The sequence below is a fragment of the Numenius arquata genome, chromosome 3 (assembly GCF_964106895.1).
Source record: "Numenius arquata chromosome 3, bNumArq3.hap1.1, whole genome shotgun sequence".
Classification (NCBI taxonomy): domain Eukaryota; kingdom Metazoa; phylum Chordata; class Aves; order Charadriiformes; family Scolopacidae; genus Numenius; species Numenius arquata.
Genome location: NC_133578.1, coordinates 44,414,671 through 44,437,121, shown reverse-complemented (window position 1 = coordinate 44,437,121; position 22,451 = coordinate 44,414,671). Strand labels below are relative to the sequence as shown.

General features: G+C 44.6%; 1 protein-coding gene across 4 annotated transcripts in view; it reads right to left on the bottom strand.

Moving 5' to 3' along the window:
* The window catches only part of DIP2A (disco interacting protein 2 homolog A), a 150,781-nt gene that overhangs the window by 37,580 nt on the left and 90,750 nt on the right, over positions 1-22,451 (bottom strand). For all 4 annotated transcript variants that reach the window (XM_074145922.1, XM_074145921.1, XM_074145924.1 and 1 more), the window contains 10 exons: positions 21,686-21,777; positions 21,328-21,438; positions 20,403-20,526; positions 20,006-20,115; positions 19,472-19,574; positions 16,622-16,686; positions 16,217-16,310; positions 15,645-15,764; positions 13,699-13,813; positions 12,439-12,578 (listed from right to left, as the gene is read on the bottom strand). In XM_074145922.1, the coding sequence (XP_074002023.1) occupies positions 12,439-12,578; positions 13,699-13,813; positions 15,645-15,764; positions 16,217-16,310; positions 16,622-16,686; positions 19,472-19,574; positions 20,006-20,115; positions 20,403-20,526; positions 21,328-21,438; positions 21,686-21,777 (1,074 nt within the window). The remainder of the gene's footprint in view (positions 1-12,438; positions 12,579-13,698; positions 13,814-15,644; positions 15,765-16,216; positions 16,311-16,621; positions 16,687-19,471; positions 19,575-20,005; positions 20,116-20,402; positions 20,527-21,327; positions 21,439-21,685; positions 21,778-22,451) is intronic.

The following is a 22,451-nucleotide window of genomic DNA, read 5'->3' as shown; positions in this document are numbered from 1 at the left end:
ACAATTTCACTGAATTTCACTGAATTTTTTTTAGAGTTGGAAGGGACCATAGAGATCACCTAGTCCAACTCCCCTGCCAAAGCAGGATTGCCCAGAGCATGTCAGAGCATGTTACTCAGGACTGCATCCAGGCGGGTCTTGAAAATCTCCAGAGACAGGGACTCCACCACCTCCCTGGGCAGCCTGTTCCAGGGCTCTGTCACCCTCACTGTAAAGAAGTTTCTTCTCATATTTGAGTGGAACCTCCTATGTTCCAGCCTGTGCCCGTTGCCCCTCGTCCTGTCACTGGCAACCACTGAAAAGAGTCCGGCTCCATCCTCCTTCAACCCACCCTTTAGATACTTGTAAACATAGATAAGGTCTCCCCTCAGCCTTCTCTTCTCCAGGCTAAAGAGCCCCAGCTCTCTCAGCCTTTCTTCATAAGGGAGATGCTCCAATCCCTTAACCATCTTCGATGCCCTTCGATGGACTCTTTCCAGTAGTTCCCTATCCCTCTTGAATTGGGGAGCCCAGAACTGGACGCAGTATTCCAGTTGTGGCCTCACCAGTGCAGAGTAGAGGGGGAGAATGACTTCCCTCCACCTATTAGCCACACTCTTCCCTATGCAGCCCAGGATTCCATTGGCCTTCCTGGCCACAAGAGCACACTGCTTGCTCATTGTCATTTTGCTGTCTACCAGGACCCGCAGATCTTTCTCTTCAGAACTTGACTCCAGCAGGTCCACACCTAACCTGTATTGGTGCCTAACATTCTTCTTCCCCAGGTGCAGGACCCTACACTTTTCCCTGTTGAACCTCATGAGGTTCTTCTCTGCCCAGCTCTCCAGCCTGTCTAGGTCTCTCTGGATGGCAGCACGGCCCTCTGGGGTGTCAGCCACCCCTCCCAGCTTGGTATCATCAGCAAACTTGCTAAGGATACACTTGGTCCCCTCATCCAGATCACTGATGAATTTTTTTTAACAGGACTGGACCAGGTATTGACCCCTGGGGGACACCACTGGTTACAGGCCTCCAGCTTGAACCTGCTCCATTAATCATTACCCTTTGGGTCCTGTCACACAGCCAGTTCTCAATCCACCTCACTGTCCCCTCATCCAGCCCACACTTCCTTAGTTTCCCAATGAGGATGCTATGGGAGACTGTGTCAAAAGCCTTGCTGAAGTCAAGGTAGATGACATCTGCTGCCCTCCCCTCATCCAACCAACCAGTTATAGCATCGTAGAAAGCTATCAGATTGGTCAAACATGATTTACCCTTGATAAACCCATGTTGCCCACTTCCAATAACCCCCCGCTCTTCAACTTGTTTGGAGATGACATCTAGAATGAGTCTCTGCATTACCTTCCCAGGGATGGAGGTGAGACTAACTGGTCTGTAGTTCCCGGGGTCCTCCTTCTTGCCCTTTTTGAAGACTGGAGTGATGTTGGCCTTCCTCCAGTCTTCAGGCACCTCTCCTGTTCTCCATGACCTTTCAAAGATGATAGAGAGTGGCCCAGCGATAACATCTGCCAGCTCTCTCAGCACTCGCGGGTGCATCCCATCAGGGCCCATGGACTTATGAATGTCCAGTTTGGCCAAGTGGTCCTGAACCTGGGCCTTCTCTACTGGAGGAAAAACTTCCTCTCTCCATACCCTCCCCCTTGCCTCCAAGGCCAGAGATTCATGAGGGGCAGCCTTAGCAGTGAAGACTGAAGAAAAGAAGGCATTCAGCAACTCCGCTTTCTCCGTGTCTTCCACCACTAGGGTGCCCATCTCATTCATCAGTGGGCCCACATTATCCTTAATCTTCCTTTTACTCTTTACATACCGAAAAAACCCCTTTTTGTTATTCTTAACTGTAGTGGCCAAGATGAGCTCGGCTTGAGCCTTGGCCCTTCTAATTTTCCCCCTGCATATCTTCACTGCTTCCTGGTATTTCTCCTTGCCTGCCAGGCCCCTTTTCCAAAGATCATAAACCTTCTTTTTGTTCCTGAGCTCCAGCTCTCTATTTAGCCAGGCTGGTCTTCTTCCCTTCCTGCTTGTTTTTTGGGACCCGGGGATGGCTCTTTCCTGGGCTTTTAAGAGTGCCTTCTTGAAGTACGACCAGCCTTCCTGGGCACCTTTGCCCTTCAGGACTGTCTCCCAAGGGACACTTTCAACCATGCTCCTGAAGAGGCCAAAGTCTGCCCTTCGGAAGTCCAAGGTGGCAGCTTTGCTGGCCCCTCGCCTTGCTTCAGCAAGAATTGAAAATTGTATCATTTCGTGATCAGTCTGTCCAAGACGACCTCCAACCTTTACATCCCCCACAAGACCTTCTGAGTTAACTATCAGCGGGTCCAGTAGGGCACTTTCCCTAGTCGGTTCCCTCACCAGCTGTGTTAGGAAGTTGTCTTCCATGCACTCCAGGAACCTCCGGGACTGTTCCCTCTCTGCTGTGTTATATTTCCAGCAGATATCTGGGAAGTTGAAGTCCCCCATGAGTACAAGGGAGAGTGATCGTGAAGCCTCTGCCAGCTGCTTATAGAATATTTCATCAGCCTTTGTATCCTGATTTGGGGGTCTATAACAAACTCCCACCACGATGTCTGCCTTATTGGTCTTCCCCTTAATTCTTATCCATAGACACTCAACACTGTCATCATGCGTATTGCTAAGTTCTAGGCATACAATACTGCTCTTAACATAAGGGGCCACCCCACCACCTCTCTTTCCTTGCCTGTCCCTTCTGAAAAGTTGGTAGCCGTCAATCACAGCACTCCAGTTATGCGAGTCCTCCCACCACGTTTCTGTGATGGCAACTAGGTCATAGTTTTCTTGCTGTACGATGGCCTCCAGCTCCTCCTCTTTGTTGCCCATGCTGTGTGCATTCATGTAGATGCACTTCAGCTGGACTAATCGTCCCACTATTTTGCTGGGAGGGCAAGCACTAATTCCCACCTGTCCGTGTGCAGACATTTCTGCAGTTACCATCTTATCACTACTCCTCATGTCTTCACTGCCACATGTGTCCTTCTCTCCCTCATCAACTGCCGCAACAGGCTGCAAGGCCGTGCTGGCACCTTTACCTACTAGCACTGGCATGCTACTCCCGGGCACCACTTTAGCAACCCTGGTTCCAAACCCGTCCCCCTTCAAAACTAGTTTAAAGCTCTCTCAATGAGCCCTGCTAATTCTTGTCCCAATATCCTTTTTCCCCTTTGGGTTAGGCTTCCCCCACCTGCTGCCAGCATGCCTGGTGACCTGTAGATCAGCCTGTGTTCAAAGAATCCAAAGTCTTGCCGTTTACACCAGTCTTTCAGCCATGAGTTGATCTGTTGAGTCTTCCTATTTATCCCCCCATCCATCCCTGTGACTGGTGGGATAGAAGAGAACACCACTTGTGCTCCTGATCCCTTGACCAGTCGTCCCAGCACGCTGAAGTCCCTTTTCATTGCCTTTAGGCTTCTGGTAGCTACCTCATCATTGCCTACTTGAAATATCAGTAGTGGGTAATAATCTGAGGGCTGAACCAGGAAGTGAATTTCCCTCTGTATATCCTTAATCCTGGCCCCAGGGAGGCAGGTGACTTCCCTGTGGGATGGGTCTGGTCTACAGATTGGGCCCTCTGTTCCACTCAGAAGGGAGTCACCTATTACAATCACCTTTCTTTTTTTCTTAGTTGATGAGGTCCTGAGGCATGGGGGTGGGTGACTAGTCCTGGGTGCCTCACTGGGTAGATCGTTCTCATTGTTCTCATTTACCTCGTCCCCAAAATCCAGAACTCCAAACCTATTATGCAGATGCAACTGGGAAGGTGAGGAAGGCTGCTGGGGGTTCCGCTTGCCTCTCCGAGGAAGGACCAGCCTCCATTCCCCCCTTTCTATTAAGTCCCCTCTCTCTGCCCGGTGACAGGGCGGGAGGGGATCATCTACTTTTATTAGAGCCTCTTCTTGCTGCCTTTGCCTCAGGGTACGGCTCCACCAGTCTATTTCACTTTCGCATTCTCTAATGCTCCTTAACCTTTCCACCTCTTCTCTCAGTTCCACCACCTGCCTGGGCAGGTCGTTTCTCTGCTCGCATCGCACACAATGGGTGTCTCTGGGTCCCTGTGGTACCACAGCCAGGCTCAGGCATTCGGTGCAGCCAGGGCCCTGTACGGCCACGTCTTTGTGTGGGAGCTCGGTCTGAGTTCCCACATTCTCCTTCACGGGGGCTTTGGGGCGTTTCGTCGCCATTTCCTCTCCTGAGCCCGAACGGACCGTTCGCCCTCAGACTCTCCCTCTTTGTCCTGCGCACGAGCCCCCGCTCCGCCCCCTTGCTCATGCTGAAAGTGTGTCTGGCTCGCCGCTTTTAAATGTGCCGCGGCTCGCCCGGCACACCCCCTGCCACCTCAGCCTCACGCTCCCGCACGAGGTTCCTGCCTCCTTTCTTACTCTGCTCTCCCTCGGCTTCTTCGTCTCCGGGACGCCCCCTCTCCGTCTCTATCCAGCTCAAATGTAAAGCCGCAGCACTCACCGCTGCCGCTGTCGCTCTCCGCGTGGTCTGAGGGAAGCTTGCGGTATGGCCGCTTTTAAATTTGCCACCAATGCTCCAAGGCATTTGACAAAGGAGAATGAGTTTTGTCAAAGATTCCTCTCACTACCCAATTAAGCATTTCACAAGGACAGGGACACGTTTTTCATCAGCGACTTACATAGAAGAGGAAGTTGAAATGACCTACTTGCAAACATAGAGGTAATTCTTCCAACATCATAAAACAGACTTGAACCTGCCACTGAGCAAAAGGACTACAGAGGATGAAGCAAGTGGACTTACAGCTGTAATGGTTGAATATGAAGCGCAGCTTAAAGCGCAACACAACTGTAGGCTGCTTTGTGCCTTAGTGTAGTCAGGCAAACTCTGCGCAGACAGCAAGTCTACAGCAAAGCCAGAAGGATCTCCATGTGATAAATTGATCCAAAGAAAGATTTTAATTGATCCTGCATCAAATACCACTTTTTTGAACTCCAAAAACCGGACCAACATAAAATTCAACCTCAGTCAGTTCACCAAAGGATATCTGAAGGGCATACAAACTTTTCCCTCCATGTTCCTGTGACTAACTCATAATCTAAGCAGAGGATTGGGAGCACAGCTAAATTTCAGTGGGGTTTCAAGAGGACATCAGTCGACTGAACAGCCAAACCAGACAGCAGTAGTAGTACATGCCATCTATATTCTAGTTGAAGCAAAAAAATAACCATTCTGTTGAGACAGATAATCCAATTAAAGCTGACCATCTTCTGGGTCTTTGCAGACAAGTTTAACAAGGGGAATCTTGTGGTTGGTGTCTACCACTGGCCCCCTGGTCAAGGGGAGCCTACTGATGAAGCCTTCTTACTCCAGCTACAGGAGGCATCACGCTCGAAGGCTCTTGTCCTGCTGGGGGATTTCAGCCACCCGGACATCTGCTGGAAAAGTAACACGGGGAGCTGCTGACAATCCAGGAGGTTCCTGAAGTGCCTTGACGGTAACTTCCTAAGACAGGAAGTAGACAGCCCTAAGCGAGGGGATGCGATACTAGACCTGATAGTCACCAATGCACGTGAGCTTATCAGGGATGCCAAGACTGGAGGCAGCCGGGGCTGCAGCAATCATGCCCTGGTGGAGTTCACAGTCCTATGGGATCCACGACAGACAAGGAGTGTTGTCAGGACCCTGAATTTTAGGAAAGCAAACCTCCAGCTCTTCAAAGAGTTAGTCAAAAAGGACCCCCTGGGAAACGGTCCTCGGGGACGAGGGGGCAGAACAGAGCTGGCAGATCTTTAAGGATGCTTTCCATAGAGCACAAGAGATCTCAATCCCCAGGTGCAAGAAATCAAGCAAGAAAGGGAAGAGACCAGCATGGCTGAGTTGCTACCTGCTGGTCAAACTAAAAGGCAAGAAGGAACTGCACAGGCAGTTCAGGCAGGACCAGGTATCCTGGGAAAAGTATCGGGATGCTGCCCGGTTATGTAGGGACGAGGTCAGGAAGGTCAAGGCGCGGCTGGACCCGGACCTGGCGAGGGATGCTGAGAATAACAAGAAGGGCTTCTACAGGTATGTCAACCAGAAAAGGAAGGTTAAAGAGAGCATGCCTCCCCTGACGAGCAAGAATGGCAAACTGGTAATGAGAGACGAGGAGAAGGCTGAGGTTTGCAAGAACTTTTTTGCCTCGGTCTTCACCGCCAACCTCTCTCCTCACACTTCCCAAGTTGAAGGACCAGGCAAAAACAGGGGCGATGAGAACGAGGAACCATCCACTGTAGGAGAAGACCTGGTTCAAGACCTTCTGAGGAACCTGAAGGTACATAAGTCTATGGGACCTGATGAAATCCATCCTCGGGTCCTGAGGGAGCTGGCGGATGAAGTTGCCAAGCCGCTTTCCGTTACATTTGAAAAGTCATGGCAGTCCAATGAAGTTCCCGCTGACTGGAAAAGGGGAAACGTAACCCCCACTTTCAAAAAGGAAGAAAAGGAAGACCTGGGAAACTGCAGGCCGATCGGTCTCACCTCTGTGTCCGCCAAGATCATGGAGGAGATCCTCCTGGAATCTCTGCTAAGGCACATGGAAAATAAGGACGTGACTGGTGATAGCCAACATGGCTTCACAAAGGGCAAGTCATGCTGAAAAATTTGGTGGCCTTCTACGATAGTGCTACAGCATTGGTAGATAAGGGGAGAGCAGCAGACATCATCTACCTGGACTTATGCAAAGCGTTTGACACTGTCCCACACGACATAGTGGTCTTTAAATTGGAGAGACATGGATTTGATGGGTGGACCACTCGGTGGATGAGGAACTGGCTAGACGGCCGCACTCAAAGGGTTGCGGGCAACAGCCCAATGTCAAAGTGGAGACCAGTGACGACTGGTGTTCCTCAGGGGTCAGTACTGGGACAGTGCTGTCTAACATCTTTGTCAGAGACATGGACAGTGGGATAGAGTGCACCCGCAGCAAGTTTGCCAATGACACCAAGCTGTGTGGCGCGGTTGATGCTCTGGAGGGAAGGGATGCCGCCCTGAGGGACCTGGACAGGCTCGAGAGGTGGGCCCATGTGAACCTCATGAAGTTCAACCAGGCCAAGTGCAAGGTCCTGCACCTGGGACGCGGCAACCAGCCCTGAGGAGAAGAACTTGGGGGTGTTGGTGGACAAGAAGCTCACATGAGCTGGCAATGTGCGCTGGCAGCCCAGAAAGCCAACCACCTCCTGGGCTGCATCAAAAGAACTGTGGCCAGCAGGTCGAGGGAGGTGATTTTGGAGCACAAGTCTTATGAAGAGAGGCTAAGGGAGCTGGCGTTGTTCAGCCTAGAGAAAAGGAGGCTGAGGGAAGATCTCGCTTTCTACAATCACCTGAAAGGAGGGTGTAGAGAGGCGGGGGTCGGTCTCTTCTCCCAAGTCACAGGCAACAGGACTAGAGGAAATGGCCTCAAGTTGTTCCAGGGGAGGTTTAGGTTGGATATTAGGAAGAATTTTTACACTGAAAGGGTTATCAAGCATTGGAATGGGCTGCCCAGGGAAGTGGTTGAGGCACCATCCCTGGAGGTGTTCAAAAGACGGGTTGACATGGTGCTGGGGGACATGGTTTAGTGATGGTTTTTTTTGTCAAAGTTAGGTTGATGGTTGGACTAGATGATCTTGAAGGTCCCTTCCAACCTAGATGATTCTATGATTCTACTCCACTCCGGTGAGACCCCACCTGGAGTACTGCATCCAGCTTTGGAGTGCTCAGCACAGAAAGGACATGGACCTGTTGGAAGGGGTCCAGCGAAGGGCCACGAAGGTGATCAGAGGGCTGGAACACCTCTGCTATGAGGACAGGCTGAGAGAGTTGGGGTTGTTCAGCCTGGAGAAGAGAAGGCTCTGGGGAGACTTTATAGCGGCCTTCCAGTACCTGAAGGGGGCCTACAGGAGAGATGGGGAGGGACTCTTTACCAGGAAGTGCAGTGACAGGACAAGGGGTAATGGCTTCCAACTGAAAGAGGGGAGATTTAGACTAGATACCAGGAAGAAATTAATTCTTTACTGTGAGGCTGGTGAGACACTGGAACAGTTTGCCTGGGGAAGCTGTGGATGCCCCAGCCCTGGAGGGGTTCAAGGCCAGGCTGGATGGGGCTTTGAGCAACCTGGTCTAGTGGGAGGTGTCCCTGCCCATCGCAGAGGGGTTGGAACTTGATGATCTTTAAGGTCCCTTCCAACCCGAATGATTCTATGATTCTGTGATTAATGAGGAAAATGAAACAAGATCAGTACCACTTGCTACACGATGGTTGAAATTTTTATCAGGAGACTGGAAAGATGTCTGCTTCCTATTTCTCATAATGAGGGCCTTGATGTACAGAGAAGAGGTGGTTGCTAAGATGGCTCTCCCCTTCTTTACCTTGAGGAAATGCTCTAGAGCACAAAGCTGTGGCTTTGTAGCCACAGCTCAGCAAGGCATGAGATTCATAATGGGATGACAAATAGCAAAGCCACAGGTGCCAAGGGCATGACCAGAATGAATCAGGTTCTGTGGTCACTACACAGTAAACCTGAAGGGGTAAGGAGGATTAAAAAAAAAAAATCTGTCTCATCCTCTCCGAGCACATCCAGGACTAGGTCAGGACAGGCCTGGAGCTAGTGGTACCCTCAGACAGATACGAGGGAGCGTTATGCTACCAGCCTAAATGTTGCAATCTTCACTTCTGCAGTAGAGGGCAGTAAGTGCTCTTTCAGGACACAGATCCTAGTCATTGTCCACCGTCTTAGTCTGGTTTGGAACTCTGAGTGTTCTCCTCTACAAGTAATACATGACTCAGCAGCCTAGCCTCAAAAGAAAACAAAAGGGATAAAGGATAAAGTCTCCTTGCTACAATCAACTTAATGGGCTGGGGAACAATGCCAGTATCTACCTACTCTAAAAAGCACAGTGTTGCAAACAGATGTCATTAAGAAACTGAGGGTAACCCAAAACTGTACAGTTTGGTGGGATATCCAGAGTCTGGGACTCTCAGAAGAGCTGAAGTTGGAAGGGACCTCTGGAGGTCATCTGGTCCAACCCCTCAGTGCTACCTAGAGCCAGTTGCCCAGCGTTACGTACAGTCAGCTTTTCAGAATCTCCAAGGATGGAGACTACACAGCCTCTCTCGGCAATCCATTCCAGTGCTGTCACCCTCACAGTGGAAAAAGTTTTTCCTTCTGTTCAGAGGGAAGCTCATGTGTTTCAGTTTGTGTCCATTGGCTCCTGTTCTGCCATGGGACACCACGGAAAGAGCCTGACTCAGTTTTCCCTGTAATATCCCTTTTGACATTTGTACACGATGACGAATTTCCCTCCCTAACCTTTTCTCTTCCAGGCTGAACAGTCCCAGCTCCCTCAGCTTCTCCTCATATGCTGAAATGCTCTTAATCGTCTTAATGATCCTTTGCTGGACTCACTTCAGTAGCTCCATCTCTCTCTTGTAGCGGAGAGCCCAGAAATAGACACAGTACTGCAGGTTGTGGCCTCACCAGGGCTGAATAGAGGGGAAGACTCGCCTCCCTTGGCCTGCTGACAACACTCCTTCTAATGCTACCCAGTACACCATTAGCCTTCCTTGCCACAAGGGCACATTGCTGGGTCATGTACAACTTTGTGGCCGTCATAAACCCCAGGGTTCTTTCTGCAAAGCTGCCGTCCAGATGGTTGGCTCCCAGCACGTCCTGATGCATGGGGCTATTCCTCCCCAGGGGGAAGGACTTTGTGTTTGTCCTTGTTGAACTTCACAAGGTTCCTGTCAGATCATTCCCTCAGCCTGTTGAGATCCCTCTGGATGGTAGCATAACCCCCTGGTGTATCAGCCAAACTTGCTGAGGATACAGTCTGCCCCATCACGCAGATCATTAATGAAGATGCTCAACAGAATTGGAGCTAGTATTGAGCCCTGGGCTACACAGCTAGTTACTGGCCTCCAACTAGACTTTGTGCCCCCAACTACCACCCTCTGGGTCTGGTCGTTCACCAGTTTTCACCATCTCCCCATTTGCTCATCCAGCCCATACTCCATCAGCTTCTCTGTGAGGATCTAACAGGAGACAGTGTCCAAAACCTGACTAAGGTCAAGATAGACAATGTCCACTGCTCTCCTCTCATCTACCAAGCCAGTCACTTCATCATAGAAGGCAATCAGGTTGGTGAAGCGTGACTTCTCCTTGGTGAAACCATGCTGACTATTCCTGATTACTTTCTTGTCCTCCACGTGCCTGAGAAAAGTGTTTCCTGAATTAGCTGTTCCATCACCTTCCCAGGGTTTGAGGTGAGACTGGTTAGCCTGTAGTTCCCTGGATTCTCCTTCTTGCCGTTCCTGAAGACAGGAGTGACATCTGATTTTCTTGAGTCCTCGGGCACTTCTCCCAGTCACCATGGTCATTGAAAGATTGTGGCCTCACACATTAAGAGTGGCCTCACAAGGGCATCAAACAGCTCCCTCAGCACTCACGGGTTGAATCCCATCAGGACCCATGGACTTGGGCATGTTTTGTTTGTTAAAGTATTACTTAACTTCAGCTCTTCTACCAAGCCTATGTCTTCCTTGCTACAGACTTTCCCCCAGGTCTCCAGGGCCTGGGATTTCTGCCAGGCAGTCTGTATGGTAAAGACTGAGATGAAGGCGGTATTCAGTATATCTCAGCCTTTTCCATGTCCTGTGTTGCTGGATTATCTTCCTCATTCAGCAATAGGCCCACATTTTCCCTGGTCTTCCTTTTGTCACTGACATATCTATAGAAGTCCTTCCTGTTGCCTTTTAACACCCCTCCCCTGATTCAGTTCTAGCTGGGCTTCGGCTTTCCTTACTCAGTCACTGCACACTCAGACTCTGTATTCCCTTCAGGTTGCTTGCTCCTGCTTTCACCTTGTGTATACTTCCTTATTATGCATGATTTCTGACAGGAGCTTCTAGTTCATCCATGCAGAACTCCTGGCATTTTTGCCCAACTTCCAGCTCTTTGTGATGGACTGCTCTTGATCTTGGAGGAGGTGATCCGGTGAATATCAACTAGCTTTCTTGGGCCCGTCTTCCCTCCAGGGCCTTATCCCATGGGACTCTACCAAGCAGCTCCCTGGAGAGGCCCAAGTCTGCTCTCCTGAAGTGCAGGGCTGTGATCTTGCTTTTACCCTGCTCTGCTCTTTCAGGATCCTGATCTCTACTGTCTCATGGCCACTGTAGCCTTCAACCTTCACATCCCCAACGAATGCCTCCTCACTTGTGAGTATGAGGGTCAGCAAAGACCCTCTCCTCATTGGCTCCCCTATCACTTGGGTTAGGAATTCATCATTGATGCTCTCCAGGAACCTCCTGGATTGCTTATGCTCTGTCATGTCGTGAGGCTGCTTCTAGCTGTCTGCAGAAGGCCTCATATACTTGTTCCTCCTGGTCAGGCAGTCTACTGCAGACACGACTACAATGTCACCTGTACTGGTCTGCTCTTTAATCCTTAACCTATAAGCTCTCAGTTGGTTCCTCATCCATCCTCAGGCGAGCTCCATGCATTCCAACTATTCTCTCACAGAAAGGTCAGCTCCTCTTCTTGTCCTTCCTAAAGAGACTGTATTCCATCAAGTCTCTATGATCCCAGGTAAGTGAATTTTTTCAGAGGGGGGCAACACAGCTGGTTAAAGGGCTGGAAGGCATGTCCTATGAGGAGCAGCTAAGGCGTTTGGGCTTGTCTAGTTTGGAGAAAAGGAGGTTGAGGGGTCTCTACAGCTCTCTACATTGCTCTCTACAGCTTCCTGAGGAGAGTGTGTGGAAAGGGAGGTGCTAAGCTTTTCTCCCTAGGATCCAGCGATAGTACGTGTGGGAATAGTTCAAAGTTGCACCAGGGGAGATTTAGACTGGATATTAGGAAGCATTTCTTTACCGAGAGGGTGGTCAAACAAGAACAGGCTTCGTAGAGAGAAGGTTGATGCCCCAAGACTGTCAGTGTTCGAAAGGCATTTGGACAATGCCCGTAATAACATGCTTTAACTTTTGGTCAGCCCTGAAGAGGAAAGGCAGTTGGACTAGATGATCATTGTAGGTCTCTTCCAACTGAAATTACTCTATTCTATTCTAATTCTAACATGTGGACAATCACTTCTGCATGAAAGATGGCATTTCTTACTATGCTTTATGTTTTGTTCTGCTGCATTTGTTATTAAATACCTGTATGTCAGTCAGTACTAATGCTAACAAGCGAATAATAAAACAACTCTGCAGACCAGCGAAGAGCATCTGCCCATACCAAAACCTATGGTCATTCAAATTTATCATTGATTAATCTCTACTGAAGACACTGAATAATCTAACAGAAACAGTACTTAATCATTAGGTGTTTAGGTAATGCATCAAAACATAAGTGATACTACCTTGAAGGTATTTATCACTTGATATTTTTATTTATGTCAACAGCACAAGTTATCATACGTGGAGTATGCTTAAGTCTAAATGAAATGCTTTCTTACCTCCAGGCATAATCTGACCAACATCCTGTACAGTTAACACTGACAACTTCTCTTCTGTATCCACTCTTATCACACCAAAACTCAGACAATTCATAGATAACACTGCTTTTCCTGGAGGAGGCCCACCCAGTTCTGGAGGTCTGAAAAACAGAAAGTCAAATCAGATTTAGAATCAACAGAACAATGTTCATCAAAAACACTGTGCAAGTCTCTCAGGCTTGTTAAGGTAAAGAGAAATAATGGTTTCTCATTTTGAAGAGCAATAATGGTCTCTCATTGTAAACAAACAAGACTTCTGGACCGGTAACATATTTTAATTACATGAAAAAAGAGCTACAATAAAACATCACATAGTTTCCCCTCTCTCTAAAATGTTACAGAGAGGATTTAGCTCTATTATGGGCAAAGAAGTGTCAAGAATAAGCATTCAAAGGCTAAATTTCCTAAATACCAGGAAAAATTAGGAACTGTTTGGAGGGCTTGACACTTCTTACTCTGAGCAGAATTGATTGAGGACCAACAACTCCATTTTGTGCAATCATTCAACTCAGGATGAACCAGAACAAAAGATTCCAGGTGCTGTTTAAAAAAAAAAAAAAATAAAAAAAGTTCTTTAAGTCCATTTTTTAAAAATTGGGAAATGTCAGTACTCCCACCAGAGACAGTACTCTCCAAAATCTCAAACTTCTTTTTTTCCAAGTTTTCTTGAAATTGAATTTCTGAAAAAACACATTTTGATCAAAACGACTGTCAAAAAATTCAAGCATATTCCATCCATATGTCTATTTATAATCAAAGTATTTCCTTTTTTTCAGAGCATTCTTGCTATCTCCAGAAATTCAATGGTATTTTTCAGGCCAGTTACAAGTATTTTTTTTTCCTTTTGTTAGCCCCGTGTTTACACGAATTACCTGAAGATCAGTATTTTCTTCCTCCCAAATAAGTAAGTCTTGATTTTTGGGGCATTTTATAAAGGTTCTCCAGCAACATCAGTGAGGAAAAGACCTCACTTTCCCAAGTAGTGAAAAAAAAAAACCTTACGGCTGACTACTTTTAGAAAATATTAAACTTTTTAAAGAAAACAAAACAAAAATCACCCATCCTTCAGGGAAGGAGATAGCCATGAGCCTCAGACTTCCTCTGTCTAGGTCTTTGGGCATCTTTATGTGGCTAATCATCTTTTCTGACTACCATTTTAACATCAGATACACTTCATTAGTCAAGGAACGCTTCAGTTCACTTCTCAGAAATGAGAATTACCTGCGAATAGCAACAGTTAGTGCCTCTGAAGAACTAGCACAGGGACAGATTACTTCTGGTCTCAAACCTCTGGATTGAAATACATTCAGGAATGCATCACATGAAGATATTGACCCTAAAAAGAACAATCACGCAATTGGTAACATTTTGCCAAGGGCAGGAAAGCCTGTGCTGCAGGATTTCAGTCTATGCTTACTCTCAGCTCAGCTATACAAATATGGTTGCATCCATGCACAAAAAAAATACACTTTCCAATCTGTTATTAGATATTAGATATTCCAGTCTATTATTAGATGTTAGATTTGTAGGAAAAAAACCACCAGTGGTTAACAACTAACTCACTGAATGAAATTCACAACTGCATACTCTCTGGCAGCGCTCTGTAACACTTAACATCATGGAAAGTCCTTCAGTGATCAGAATATTTTGTCACTTAAGGGTAACTGTATCTGTCTGTTTCCTATATAGTTCCTATATGAGTGTTTCTTATAGAGGTCACAGAAGCAAAGCATTTAGAAACTAAATTTAGAAGCTAATGCTTCTGACATATCTTCAGTTTAGAGCTCTACCTGGCCTTTAGCACTCAGCCCAAAATGTAAGAGGGTATCTCTTCACCTACAGCTTTGTATTTTACAGTTGTGGAATTGCAGCACATAATGCAAACCAGCAAACTTCACTGATTATACTACATCCTAGGTTTAATTTCGTGTCAATTCATATGAGAGTATAGCATTGATAAAAAGATGAAGTTATAAAAATGAATTTACACAGCTAAATATAGTTAAGAAGTGCAAACAGCAATGAACAAGCAGTAGTATCACTAGCATGCAAATAGCATTTTACTATAGAATGAACTGCTGAACTTTCTAAGCATCACCTCTGAAACGGCACTTACAAGTATAATCTTAGAAAGACTATTTCAAGCTTTCATCTTCTGACATCACAACTTCCTGACCTCTCAACATGCAACTCCGAGGAATCAGAAATACTCTTGATTTTCTGTTGTATGAGAACAGCGAAACTAAGCAACTAAGGTATATTCTTGCCTGTTGGAAAAAAATCTCCCAGCTGCTTTCTCAGATTACTGTAAACTACCACCATATGATTGACAAAAAAAGGCAGGAACCTACCGCATACTCTAGTTAATAGTTGCCATAGTTTTGAATTAAGGCTGTGACTGCTCCCATTTTTATGCCCTTGCACATGATTGAGACAAGCCCTAGGGGCATGTACAGAATCAGACACACAACAACTCAAAGATTTTATGTCTACATGCAATACACGAGCAACTACTTTGAAATGGGCATTATGATTTACCTGAAATTTTAAAAGCCTCTTTCAAATTACATTGCCAACTATTCTTTATATAAGAAATAGATCTGATTCAGAACATTTTCTATATTTGCCCTACTGTCCATGGCAAAGAAATACTGCTACTGTCTCTGTTTTACTGAAGATGAACTATAGCCAGTACTGCTGAGCTCCTACAGTGCAGACCCAGAGTTCTGTGATTTACAGTGTGCTTTAGTTCACCTTGGACTGATAATGTCCTGGTTCCAGTGGGGATAGGGCTAATTCTCCCCAAGACCCAGCAGGGACACAGGTATTGCATACCACTCAGCCATGCCCAGTCTGTAGCTGGGAGGGAGCTGCTGGGGAAGGGGGCAGTGGGCTGGAGCATCCTGGGTCTGGTCAGTGAGCGATGGTATCGTAATCATGTTTGTATATTCCTCTATTAGTGTTATTGTTATTGTTTTACTTGTTCCCTTTGCTGTTCTGTTAAACTGCCTTTGTCCCAACCCATGAGCTTTGCCTTTTTCTTCCGATTCTCCCCTCAGGGCTGTGGGAAGGGTGAGAGAGTGGCTGCATGGTGCTTTGTTGCTGGCTGAGGCCAAACCACAACAGACTGACGCTCTAATAATAATTTCTAATGAATTCGTACTCACATGGATTAGCTCCATCTGCCACTATTAACATTCGTAAGGAGCTCAGACTGACATCTCTCTGATCCCTCTGAGCCAAAAGTGACCAGTGCATATCACGTGACTTTACTACTGCTACACGGGCTGAAAATAAAAACAATAATTACGGCACGTGTGCACAACAAAATAAAGAACAACTATAAAATTATATAAATATTGTTTTGAAACAAATTGCAAACATAGAAAACAAATACAAATGCCAAATATTTAACTATGACATGAGTATACTCAGTGTCTCCAGATAGACTTGACTACAGAATTTAAATGTTTACTATAAATTCAAATACTGAGATAAGAAACACAGTTTCTTTAAAGGTCTATCAGAAGAAGCCGCCAACATCACTCATCAATGAATTTATCAGTACGTATAGTACTGAAATGGAGTACCTGATTGCTAAAGCTGTGGCAAAGAAAGTCAGCTGGATAAACTAGCAGCAACCTCAGATGCAGACGACATTTTATACAAACAAATTAATTTCTTTTTTTTTTTAATCATCCAAAAAGAGACGGGTTAAGTAAAAATACTTTAAGGTTACCTTTGTATGAGCAGACTTTCTGTATCCAGGAAAGTGGATTAACCTTCATTAATGCATAGGGAATACTGATGACATGCATCCTGTTCATAACACTCTATGAGAAAAATATTAAAAAATAAACTTTCGGGTGACTTGAAGAATACACAGCATGTACCAGTTCTTTAGAAAAAAATCACAGATACAGCGTAACTCTTACATTTAACTATTAGTGAAAACTATGTCTATAGTCAGTAAAAACATAAGCTATGCCTGTGCGGTCTGTTCATGAAAAAGTAACACTTTATTCTGACAAATATAAATATTGAAATATAAGTAGCTTGAGAGAGATTCTGACAGATGATACCAAAACTCTAACCTCTGAGAGAAGTAACTTGCTATAGTTTTTTTCATTCATTAAATACTCACTGTTAATACTCCATGCCAAAGGCCAGCATCTCTTTTGAAATCCAAGACATTTGTTAGTGTTTCAGCTGAAAGTGAAGGAAAAACTCTAAGACTTAAGAAGCATATTTATGAGAATATTTAAGAACTCCAAATTTTTGTTAAAGCAACTATGAAACTTCCAACACCACTAAGAAATCAAAGCGATGTTGCCATGCCTTCTTGTCTATAACAGGCTGCTTAAGCTGGTGTCTTATTTTACTTAAAACAATCACCTTTAAATTATGATTATAAACTAGATTATTACAAAGTATTTAAGACCCTGTTTTCATTATAATACCACTTCAATGTGTTTGTTACATTTGCCAATGAAATATGCAGACCAAAACTTTAGTTTTGATGCAAACTTTTTCAGCTGAACTAGAAAAATTCAGCTATACTTGAAAGAATTAAATTTAGTGATAAACATTACCGTGGCCGTACTAAACTTTCTTCAATGATTTCTCTGAGAAATTTGAACACCTTACGTGATTTTAAAAAATAAAATCAAAGATTTTTAAATCAAAGATTCAGATTTTAGACGGATATCTCGTATTGATGAGGTGAAACTTGCTTAGCACTGAGGATGCAGAAATTGTTGTTGGGGTATTTATTGTTCTTTTTCATTTTTCAGAATGTACACAGCTATTTCCCAATAAATAAAACACTTCACTAAGTCAGTTGTCTATCAATTCATTCTCTGAGTGACTGAGAGCTCCAGTCGCTCTGAGACAGGCACGTAGTCCCAGTCATGAGCCTGTACACAGGAAAAAAATTTTGCCTCGGTATTCACCAGCTAGGACTCTAGCCACACTGACCAAGTCGCAGAACGCAAAGGCAGGAATCAGGAGGGCAAATTTACTAAGGGCAAATTGCGCCTGACAAATTTGGTGGCCGCCTACAACAGCATGACAGTGTTGGTAGCTAAGGGAAGAGAAACTGGTATCATCTACCTGGACTTGTGCAAAGCATTTGACACCATCCTGCATGACATCCTGGTCTCTAAATTGGAGAGACATGGATTTGATGGATGGACCACTTGGCAAATAATGAATTGGCTGCATGGCTGCACTCAAAGATTTGCTGTCGACAGCTCAATGTCCATGTGGAAACCAGTGATGAGTGGTGTTCCTCAGGGGTCAGTACTGGGACCAGTACTATTTAGCATTTTTGTTGGTGACAGCGCAATTGAGTGCACCTACAGCAAGTTTGCCGATGACACCAAGCTGTGTGGTGCGGTCGACACACAGGAGGGAAGAGATGCCATCCAGAGGGACCTGGACAGGCTCGAGAGGTGGCCTATGCAAACCTCATGAAGTTCAACCAGGCCAAGTGCAAGGTCCTGCACCTGGGTCATGGCAACCCCAGGCACAAATACAGGTTGGGCGGAGAATGGACTGGAGAGCAGCCCTGAGGAGAAGGATTTGGGAGTGTTGGTGGACAAAAAGCTCAACATGAGCCAGAAATGTGTGCTTGCTGCCCAGGAAGCCAACCGCATCCTGGGCTGCATCAAAAAAAGAGTGGCCAGCAGGTCGAGGGAGGTGATTCTCCTCCTCTACTCCGCCCCCAACATAAAAAAGACATGGATCTGTTGGAGTGAGTCCAGAGGAGGGCCACAAAGATGATCAGAGAGCTGACGCACCTATGCTACGAGGACAGGCTGAGAGAGTTGGGGTTGTTCAGCCTGGAGAAGAGAAGGCTCTGGGGAGACCTTATAGCGGCTTTCCAGTACCTGAAGGGGGCCTACAATAAAGAAGGGGAGGGGCTCTGTATCAGTGAATGTAGTGATAGGACAAAGGGTAACAGTTTTAAACTGAAAGAGGGTACATTTAGATTAGATATTAGGAAGAAATTCTTTACTCTGAGAGTGGTGAGACACTGGAAGTTGTGGATATCCCATCCCTTGAAGGGGAGGTTGGATGGGGCTTTGAGCAACCTGGTCTAATGGAAGGTGTCCCTGCCCATGGCAGAGGTGTTGGAACTAGATCATCTTCAAGGTCCCTTCCACCTCTTACCATTCTATGATTCTATGAAATGTGAACCTTCCTCATTACTTTTAAACCTTCAGGAAAAGTGAACTGCATAGAATTGGATTTGCTGGAGAAAGCAGCCAGCAGTTTCACAGCATCTTATGACAGACTCTGTATGATCATCACAGAGAAGCTGATGAAGTATGGGCTGGATGAGCAGACAGGGAGGTCAACTGAAACCTGGCTCAACGTCCAGGCCCACAGGGTGGTGACTGGTAGCACAAAGTCTAGTTGGAGGCCAGTAACTAGCTGTGTAGCTCAGGGCTCATACACCAAAACTGGCAGCATCCAAAGCTCTTCAAAGAGATCCAAACTGCTCAAATGGCCTGTAGGATTAGTCTAAGAAAGTTCCCTCAATTTCTAGTGCTAGGGTTCCTCTAACTCTGCATGTGGGCATCTCACCTTATGACTTCATAAAGTGACCAGCGTGTTCAAAAGGCACTAGAGAGGGCAATACCAATTTGTAGCAAAGCTGTTTTCAAGAGGATGAAAAATCAGTATAGCTCTTACCACTGACTAAGAAATTTATTAAGACTGAAAAATCCAATCCCTTGAATAAAATCAATAAGGCTGTTAGGTTTAAGAATTTTTAATACACATTGATTATGACTCCATAAGTGGCTTCTTACTGTCCTTCACATATCACATCAACTATGAAAGAGGATGTTTGTCTCTCTCCTTGCAGTTAAAGCTACTACTGCTAATTTGAAGTTCTTTTAAGACAGTGAACATGATTTAGCAACATAAATTGTCTGAATATTCAAAGCCATGAGTATCATTTTAAAGTTGTACCTATCTAACTTACCTTCTGAATAACCGCATGCCTGAGTCAATGCATGACAGTGTGCCAGCATGGAAGCATGAGATATAGTAATGCCCACTGTGCTGCCCTCTTTACTTGTTTTGTACTGAAAAGAGAAAGTTTACACAAGCATTAGATTAACAACAAAATCTAGAAAATTTACAGTAGTGAACTGAAATAATATTTTACTATAAAAATGAAGTGAGTTTTAAAAAAAAAAATCAAAAAGGTAGAGTAAAACATACATTTATGTTCAGAGAATACACTAATTATCATATAAGTCTGACTGTTTCTCTACTCCAATTAAACAAATTGTCCCAGGGATCCAAAAATGCCAATTATACTCAATCTTCAATCTTATTCAACACAACCACTCAAATGACAGTTTGCCTGGCAACCTTGAGGGAAACATTCTTGTTCCACAGTTAAAAATATTATAGTCATCTCTTTTACTGCATCAAGAGATTAAAGGAAAAAAATGCGCTGCGACAAACTACAATAGAGTAACCGTAAGTTAGGCATATTATACTAGATTACCTCAATATAAGCAATCTCAGCACTGGCATCCCGTACTTGTGGATGCCAGTCCTTCGTTGGTTTTGCCAGATGCTTTCCATCAATCACAAACCAAATGAGACGAGGCCAGCCTTCAAAGAAAAAGAAAAGTTACTGTCATTACAGTTCCAAAAATCCTATTTTTTCCCCAGTATTCAGGGATAACAACAGGAGGCAAGCAAAAGCTGCAGGATCGCCACCCTGACAGGAAGAAGCAGCACTAAGTACTGTCTTTACAAAGAAGGCAGTTCTTTATACGGCAGTTCTTTATATGTAAGCTAGAAGCATGCAAGCAAATTCAAAGATTGTTGTTTAATAGCAACAACGGATCCCCCCACTCTTTATCCTATAAAGAAATTTGAGTACCTTAAAAACATACCTTTGAATGTAACCACCTCGCCAGTCTGAGCTTTAGGAAGGCCTTTTTGACAGGCATCAGTGGTTAAAGCCAGTGTTACTCCACAGCTGCCCAAAAGAAATCCAATCTGCTGGCTGCCAGCATCCTACAGAGAAACAATGTTATAGTAAACACACAAATAATGTATGCTTTTGTACAGTTTACTTTTTGTACAGTTTACTGTACCTCTTCCATGTTTAGAAAAATATTAAGCCAATTTATATCACAGGAAAAAACAAACTTCTAGCCCGTAAGACCTTGTATGGAAGAAAAAAGACTTAAGTCTTAAAAGGCTTAGTTTTGCTTAGTGCAAATTAAGCAAGATTTAGCAGTAGATCTGGCAAGCAATGGTAGCAAACTAGTGTCGTAAGCAATGGTTGTGCATCCTTCTCCAATCCAACAGGGATGTTTGTAAGTTCTGATAAAACAGAGAGCTGATGCTGTTTCTGAGTCCTGAAGCGCTGAAGAGCAGAGCCTGTAGCTTTTCGGCTCTTCCCTAGTAATACCAATGTGTGTAGGATTATACCAATATTTCCAGTAACTATGGTGTCTCTCATTACGCCTGTGCTCTTATTACTCAGCATGAGACTGAAAAGACAGCATTTCTGTGTTATATTTTGAGAAACACTTTCACACATCTTTTAAAAAATAATAAATTAAAATAATTTCTAGAGTTATGTATCCTAAAATAGTTAACTTATTAGCTCCATACTATTTCCCCCCTTCCCTAACTAAATATTAAACACTTTCCAAGCATATAATGTGCACTGAGTAGTTCAGCTGATGCACCATACTGCTTTCAAAAGTGCAGGCTCTGAGGGGTCCCATATAAGGACTATAGGATTTAGACATCCCCCCAACTTTATTTATTTATGAAACCATAAAAATATCGAATGTATTTGCCTACCTTTCTTGTTAGTGGAACTTCTATTGGGACAGGAATAAGTTCTGCCAGGAGACATCCATAAAATGCCACCATAAACATAACTGGATCACTATTAGGAAATACGAGAGCTACCTACAAAAATACATTAAAATAACAAGAATTTTTTTGTCGTTGTTTTGGAGGGGAGGGCTTCTTTTTAATATGTGGGAAAAAAATCTTCACAACAACGTTGAGGTTCATACTTAAACTAGGAACAAAAATACTAAATATTGTGATAATATACTATTACAAGTCACAGTACATTACAAGGCTTTCTTAAGCTAATGCTGCTCCTCACTGTATATTTTATCCATAGGGACCATTTCAAACAGAAGCCTACCCGGTCTCCAGGCTTCAGCAGAGGTGCATTCTTAGTAATTAGCTTGTTTAGTAGGGTATACGCTAACTTCAAGCTTCGACTCCACAGCTTGCCTAAATAAAAAAAACCACAGAAATTAAAAAATAGAGACTAAAAATTTAACATTTAATTGGCAAATCTCATTGCCTTATATATGAACTAGGCGAGTTGGTTGTATTAGAACAGTGTCAACAGGAACATGAGCAAGTAGTTGGGGGAAAAGCGAACATTACTGTTGTGAAAGCAATCCCACCTCACAAACCTACTGCGTTCTCCCAATGTTTCAGTGTATGTGCACACACACACAGAGGTAGTCTGGTTGATGCAATCTAACTGCACTTCCAAAAGGCACTTAACAAGACTCCTTCCTAAGGGCTCTTCGAGAAAGCAAACTGCTTGGGATAAAAAGAAAAATCCTAAACTCAACAAAAAATTAACTGAAATTTTAGAAACAAAGGGTAGGAATAAATGCCATGGTATCTGTCTCTGTGCTTCCTCTGTTTCTATCTCTCCAGTGCTCAGAGTGATCTACACAGGTCTCAATAATTCAGAACAAAAAACTATTGCAAGCTGTTAAATACAAAGACAACAATCTAACTACTTATTTGACACAATATAACAATCAATTTTTAACTTGTACATCAAATGGTCAGTTCTTTATAGAACTGGCCATCAGCAGAGAGCTGAAGTACAATTTGGAGCTTGGCTGCTTCTTAGTTTGTCTTTCTCTTTCTCTTTTTTAAATGTA